General features: G+C 46.5%; 2 protein-coding genes across 5 annotated transcripts in view; one reads left to right on the top strand and one right to left on the bottom strand.

The window, feature by feature from the left end:
- clockb (clock circadian regulator b) overlaps positions 1-4,289 on the top strand; it is a 17,134-nt gene extending 12,845 nt beyond the window's left edge. For 2 of the 3 annotated variants that reach the window (XM_083693036.1, XM_083693037.1), the window contains exons 21-23: positions 631-760; positions 1,141-1,275; positions 1,615-4,289. In XM_083693036.1, coding sequence (XP_083549162.1) covers positions 631-760; positions 1,141-1,275; positions 1,615-1,854 — 505 coding nt within the window. In that variant the 3' untranslated portion in view covers positions 1,855-4,289. The remainder of the gene's footprint in view (positions 1-630; positions 761-1,140; positions 1,276-1,614) is intronic. The other variant, XM_083693038.1, reaches the window with a different exon arrangement.
- Positions 4,290-4,929: 640 nt separating this feature from the next.
- The window catches only part of kitb (KIT proto-oncogene, receptor tyrosine kinase b), a 15,327-nt gene continuing 12,756 nt past the window's right edge, over positions 4,930-7,500 (bottom strand). For both annotated transcript variants that reach the window (XM_083693034.1, XM_083693035.1), the window contains exon 21: positions 4,930-7,209. In XM_083693034.1, coding sequence (XP_083549160.1) covers positions 7,060-7,209 — 150 coding nt within the window. In that variant the 3' untranslated portion in view covers positions 4,930-7,059. The remainder of the gene's footprint in view (positions 7,210-7,500) is intronic.

Below are 7,500 nucleotides of genomic sequence, written 5' to 3'. Positions count from 1 at the left end.
ACAGACACACATACACATACACACACACACACACACACACACACACACACACACACACACACACACACACACACACATATGCATACGCACATACACACACACACACACACGCACACACACACAAACACACACACACATACATATGCACACACACACACATATACATATGCACACAGGCCACTGCCATGGCCACCTTCATACAGGAGAGCAGACAGATATGGTAGACACACACACACACACACAGGCGCATACACACATACATATATATACACACACACACATACTGTACATATACCACACACATGTGCGAATACATACACAAACTACTACTACTTACTTACTAACAACTCAGCATCCCCCAGGACAGATAGATGACGTGTGTCCGTTTGTGTCTGTGTGTGTGTGTCTGTCTGTGTGTGTGTCTGTGTGTGTGTCTGTGTGTGTGTGTGTATGTGTGTTTGTCTGTGTGTTTGTGTTTGTGTTTGTGTTTGTGTGTGTGTATGTCTGTGTGTGTATGTGTGTGTATGTGTGTGTGTGTATGTGTGTATGTGTGTGTGTGTGTGTGTGTGTGTGTGTGTGTGTGTGTGTGTGTGTGTGTGTGTGTGTGTGTGTGTGTGTGTGTGTTGCCAGGTTCCCAGCGGGGCAGCAGCTGGTCACTAAGCTGGTGACGGCCCCGATGGCGTGTGGGGCCGTGATGGTGCCCACCTCCATGTTCATGGGCCAGGTCGTCACCGCATATAACCCCTTCGGGGGGCAACAGGTGAGGGGGGAGGGGGAGGGGGCGTCACACACCATAGCAGGTTAATTTGCTCTGAAATGTTTCCATGGTGGTGGAGCCAAGTGGATAAGGTGGCGCAGCGCCCCTCCTACTGGACCCTCTTTGAGGAGAACGCAGTGTGTGTGTGCGTGCCTGTGTGTGTATTTTGCGTGTCTGTGCGCGTGTTTGTGCATTTGTGTGTGTGTGTGTGTGTATGTGCGTGTGTGTATGTCAAGTGAGATACTTAAAAGGTGTTTGCAGTGTGGTTCACTGAGCTTGGAACCATTATGAGGCCAGATAAATAAGTTGTGTGTGTTTCTTTTAATTATGAAAGTTGATTCAAGTGATCAATGGATTGATTGATTGATTGATCTGTTGTTCAGCAGGGGGGCCAGACGCAGACCCTCACCCTCCAGGCTGCCCCGGCACCCCAGGGACAGCCCGACCACCAGACACAGGGGGGCGCTGTAGTAGCACAGGCCAACCAGCAGGGGGTGCAGCAGCAGCAGTTCCTACAGGTACACCACCAGGGGGCAGACTTTCATTGGATATAGAAACAGAGTTGTATAATCTCTGTGATGTCTCTCTCTCTCTCTCTCTCTCTCTCTGTACTGTATGCCCGCTCCCTGTACCCTGCTGAACTCTGTGTGTGTGTTCGATTTATACGGTGCGGGGGGGGGTCCTGATTTGTTATGTCGGGGTTCAGCCCCCTTGGCGCCGCTCTGTAATTCCAACCATGATGACACAGTGTGTGATTAGAGGGATGTGACATCATCACGCTCGGGGGGGGGGTGACAGTTTGTGGTTGTCACTGTCCACACACACACATCTTCTCTAACCTCACGTTGTGTTGCTAGGGCACGCGTCTTCTCCACGGCAACCCGTCCACCCAGCTAATCCTCCAGGCGGCATTCCCCCTCCAGCAGCAGCAGCAGTTCACCCAGCAACAGCCACCACAACAACAACAACAACAGCAACAACAACAACAACAACAACAACATCACCAGCGGCATCAGCAGCATCTGAAACCCCAGCCCCAAAAGCACCAGAAAGCCCTGTCCTCACACAGGACTGATAGCTCCTCCAGCCAACAGTAGGAGGGCCTGGGGAGGTGAGGAGTGAGGCGGCCAATCAGAGCCCAGGACTGCCTCGGAGAGGGCAGGTACCAAACTGTGGTTGGTTGTTTGGTTGTTGTTGTTTTTTGTTTTAATGGAATATCTGGAGTCTTCTATCTTCCTGACCAAAATGGCCACCGTGCCGACCTTCTTCTTCCTCCTCCAGAGAGAACTGCATCATGGGAAATAGGAAAGGCTCTATGCCTAAGGAATGACTCATCACCATGGCAACGGTATGGATAAGAATTTCGGAACCCTGTACACCCTGTGTAGGAACACGTTGAGCGCTGTGTGAGAGCCCGGAAATCCCCGATAGGAACTCCGGAATAACACGCCATCACCACGGTAATCAGAGACTCTGTTGAGCGTGTCATGTCATGAACTGGACTCTGTACAGATCACTGTATCATAAACAAATGTGTAAATATCCATCATAGCTCAAAAGGAAAAACAAAAACCTAGTATTTTATATGGTTGCATGGAGAAAAAAACAATAATATTATGTAAGCTTTTATTAGTAGCTTTTGAAAAATTATGACTTTTAACTTTCTAGTGTCTCTGGGCGAACCTGGAGAGATGCTATGCTAGAGGGTAGCATTTCTCCCACCCATCCCCCCCCCCCCATCAGTCTACCGCCTCCCTCGAAAAAGTCCTGTCACAGTTTGTTTAATGGTGTTATATTGGGTGTTAGCAAGTGGAATTCTGGGAAGTTGAGTTTTTAAGCACTGTGTCCCAGTGACCCTAATGGCTCTATATATATATATATATATCACAAAAAGTTTAGATTTCACAGGTTAAGTACAGTTTAAATCATGTTTTACCAGTTAACTACAGTTTAAATCATGTTTTAAAAGATTAACTAAAGCTTAAACATATTTTAACTGGTTAACTAACAAGTTAAATGCATCTCAAGTCATGTTTTACAGGATTATCAGTGTAACAGGTTTCGTGATTCCAAGTGCCAACACACGCATACACTCAATTGATATGTTGTCTTTTTTAACAGACTATTCAAAGGTTTCTATATTTGCAGTAAATATGACCCTAACAAAGTGCATGTATATATAGTCATAGTGTGGATTATTTTTAAAAGACAGAGCCCTATACGTAACAAACAGTATATATCTTTAACCCAAGCATATTTGACAACAGTAACTCACTATCCAGATGTATGTATGTGTGTGTGTGTGTGTGTGTGTGTGTGTGTGTGTGTGTGTGTGTGTGTGTGTGTGTGTGTGTGTGTGTGTGTGTGTGTGTGTGTGTGTGTAAGAAATGATGTTTCTGTGTATGTGTGTGTTCCCCTGTGTCTTACCGTCATACGTGTTAAGGATTCAGAGTTAGCTGGATGGTACTTGTGTCTCTCAGGAATAAGGACAATTGACTTGCTTCTGCCTCAGCCTGGGTCAGACCAAGAAGGATCACACCCCCTACCTGTACTTCCTGTTCTCTCTGTGATGTCACCTGGGTGATGTCATCACCTCGGTGATGTCACCACATCTACGATGTCATCACCTCTGTGATGTCACATCCTCTGTGATGTCATCACATTTGTTATTTCATCACCTCTGTGACGTCACCATCTCTTCGATGTCATCACCTCTGTGATGTCACCTCCTGTGTAGTCCTTCCAGGTCTGCTGCCAGGCATCTGTAGCCCTCATGCAGTTCTCTGTCTGATCTCAGTCAGTAGCGATCACAGAGATTCATTAACAGGCAGGGCTGGGCCCCATTCCATTCCAATTCAGTCTGACTGACTAGAAATGGAATGAAGCCCGGCCCTGTTAACAGTAAGCCATATCAAACAGGAAAGCCTTGGATAGGAGGGGTGCGAGGGAAAAGGAGTTCTCTGAATGTGTTGTTTTTTTGTTTGTTGTGGAGAGTGTTCTGTGTCCTCTAGGAAGTGTGTGTGTGTGTGTGTGTGTGAGTGTGTGTGTGTGTGTATGTGTGAGTGTGTGAGAGTGAGAGAGTATAGTTGTTTGTTTTTTAGCCTTTCTATTCTACTTCCTGTATCACTCGGGGGGGCCGTGTTGGTTGCCCCTGGCGATAGCCAATCAGTTCTTGCGTTGCAGTAATGAAGCAGTGGTATTCTAGTATCCTCTCTGATTGGGCGTAAGAGCCCGCGTGTGGGGCAGCTTAACATGAATACAAGTTTGTGTGAGAGAGCAGTGTCTGCGTGTATGAATCACTCAGTTTAATGCTCTTAATTTTCATAAGAGCATGGATCGATGTATGACTGAGACAGATGGTTTTATTGGTGAAGTTGTCACCTACGAGGCTATGACTAGCCAACTAGACAAGATGGCCGTCCTCTTCACGAGGAATTTCAACAAGCTATGACACTGTTAGATATGCTGAAATGTCATACGCTTAACACACACACACACACACACACACACACACACACACACACACACACACTTACTCAACCATAACCCATCCCAGAGCAAACTCAGACCCTGTAGTTTGTGTGTGTGTCTCGTCCTTGCTGAAAATGCAACGTCATGGTGATGTCATTGTAGTGGTGTTAGGAGTTGTCACTGATAGTCAGCCCAAAGAATGTACCGGTGTTAAGACTAACAAATGTCCCTGTAGCAGAGTATGTCAAAGGACCCTTTATCATGAAGGAAAGGAAGGCATGAAATCATTCTGTTCTGTTCTGTTTCTGTATGTTCCATTTGTAGAATCAGGAGGAGTTCTAATTCTACGCTTCCGATGTTCCAATGTACTGTGATCTCAACTCTCTTTTGGAAATTCTGAATGTTTCACTAACGTTCCATACCTGCATCGGTCATTGTTGACGGAACATTTATATGCTTTGTCTGAAATGTCTGGTTTCTTCAAAAATGGTCAGATGAAAGCCACAGGGCCCTTATGTATTGGAGCTGGAGACAGGATGCTATTGAGAGACCGTGTATAAGCAGTATATTTCACCTAGTTATGTCTACCATAGTTAAAGGCCCACACCAGCCAGTTTTGCTTCCTGGCTTTTCTTGAAAAGAATATCCAAGCAAAGGATACACCAAGTGGTACGTTAGTCATTCACGGAGCTATTTGGGAAAGTCACGCCATATGTAGCTAGGAGCAATTCTCAATCAAGTGTGTTTGACTCAGTCGCAAAAAAGCTGGTTAAGGGGGTTCGGAGGTCATATTTGACTCTGGGGGCTAACTTTGCAAAACAGGCTAGCCACGTCACACTTCGGAGTTCTATAGCTGTATGAAATGTCATACTGTACGTCACGGCACGTGGGAAACCGATTTAGGAAGAGATAAGAACATGGAAGGTATTTCCCAAAATACACATACTTTGACCTAAACAGCAATTTTCTGAATCATTGTTCAACAACATTGTGCAGCCCCAGGATATCATATATAAGCTAAATGTCAAAATGACTAATGTGGGCCCTTAAGACCTAGTTCTAGATTAAACTGTACGCAATACACACAGTCAAAATGGTCTCTCTTCCCAAAATTCAAATGGAACTGAATATTTTGAAGCAAAGTCTTTGCTACATTAACCCTTCTCCCTCTCCCTTGGTCAATTTGAAAATAAAACCAACTGCAAATGTTTCCGTGGTTGTCAGTGTCTTTGTTGTGTCGTGTCGACAGCAATGGAACACACACACGCCACGTGTTTGTACCATAACATTCTTCATTACAAGTCAACCATCAGTATCAAAACTGCATAAACCTCAAAACCGTTTTCAGTACCTTACAAAAAGCACACTTGTACGTACAGTATATCAACATCCACTCCTTGCATAAAACTGCCACTCGAAACCAACACACACATTATCAATGAGCAATCCAAAAATGGTGGCTACAGTCCATATATTTACACATAGAGTCCAAAGCTATCCCTACGCAAACCTCATCTAGCACTCAGTATGACGTGGTGCGTCCCACTCGTCCATCTCCTCTCGTCTCCTCCATTCCTTCTCAAAATGCATTGAAGGAGAAGATCCAAGGTTCCTCCTCTGAGGCATTCCCCTCCAGTGTGTTTAGAGAAGGGGGCGGGGAGAGACGATCGGGACGCACACAGTATCCAAAGCAACAGAACATAATAAAAGGTGTCTACGTATGGCTTCAACTGATTATTACAACATTATTACCCCCATAGAGTTGTCACCACTAGAGGGTGCTCTACTACTCCATCCTGGGAAAGAAAACTTTTGCGAGGGATCTCTCGGGATATCTCTCTATGTCAGTGGAGGCTGGTGGAGGTAGAAATCGGAGGACGGGCTCATTGTAATACATGGAACGGAATGAGGGATGGGATCCAACCCAACATGTTTGATACCGTTCCTCATTGCGTATGCATCATGTCCTCTTTTCTACCTCCACCAGCCTCCGATGTTCTATGTACAGTATGACCCTCATCAGGGTCTTCTAATCTTCTAATCTTATCAAGGCTGTTTTAGATGATCACGCGATGGCTTGAATGTACCTATGGGAGTTTCTTTTGTTGTTGTTGTTGTTGTTGTTGTTGTTTTATGAAGAAGATTGGTTATATATCTACCCAGTGTTTCGGACCCTCTCTGCATAACTTCCCTCATTCCTGATTCAAAGAACTGCGGTGCCCTGGCGACCCACTTTGTCGACACACTCAAGTCAACGTCTGAAGTGTTTATGGATCCAGAGATACGCCGTCTTTGTCAAGGTCAGAGGTCAGAGACAGACTAGCCTGTCTGTTTCAGGGGAGGCCAGTGGAGGGAGATTTCGGAGGATGGGCTCATTGTAATTCCATGCATTACAATGAGCCCATCCTCCAAATTCTACCTCCGCCAGCCTCCCCAGGTCAGTATAGTGTGTCATGTATCAGATTTGGTCTGTGTCAGCTGACAGATACTCATGGACGGTTAATGCTGGAGTCAGCTAGAGACATGCACCTGAAATACACCACAGATCAGTTAAGACACACAGATGGACTCTAATACACAGAGAGGCGTACGGTGAGGTGTGTGTGTGTGTGTGTGTGTGTGTGTGTCTGCCATTCATGTCCGTGTATGCGCTTGTGTGTGTGTGTGTGTGTGTGTGTGTGTGTGTGTGTGTGTGTGCATATGCTCATGTCTGAGTGTGTGTGTGTGTGTGTGTGTGTGTGCATGCGCATGCATACGCTCATGTGGGTGTGTGTGTGTATGTGTGTGTGTGTGTGTGTGTGTGTGTGTGTGTGTGTGTGTGTGTGTGTGTGTTACACAGTCTCATAGTCCAGGAACACATCGGTGGTGCTGAGCAGCAGGGGCTGGGTGGGGGCGGTGGTGCTGCACACAGAGCTCAGCCTCTGAGACGTCGCCCTCTGCTGCTCTGGAGGGACAGGTGCATTGCTCAGATTCAGGTATACCTGTTGAACAACACACACACACACAGACAACATTAACGCTAGGATACGCTAGGAAATGTTCAGGTTATCCTCAGCAGACCCCCCCTACCCTGCCTCCCTCTGGCTGGCTTGTCTGGGAATCTAAGGGTATGCCTCGGTCACAGGGTATGCCTAGCCGGGCATGCCTCGGTCGATCCTTGGATGGGGGTACCAAAACAGGCTGCTGAAAGTGGTGTTTGAGGACCAGCAGGTGGCACTCCCCCTCCCTCTGGTCGAGGGGACCCCCTATGCCCCAGGACAGTGGATGAATGG

Source organism: Argentina silus, assembly GCF_951799395.1.
Source record: "Argentina silus genome assembly, chromosome: 21".
NCBI classification, from domain to species: Eukaryota; Metazoa; Chordata; class Actinopteri; order Argentiniformes; family Argentinidae; genus Argentina; species Argentina silus.
Note: the sequence above shows the minus strand (reverse complement) of the source record. Positions and strands in the feature narration are given on the sequence as shown.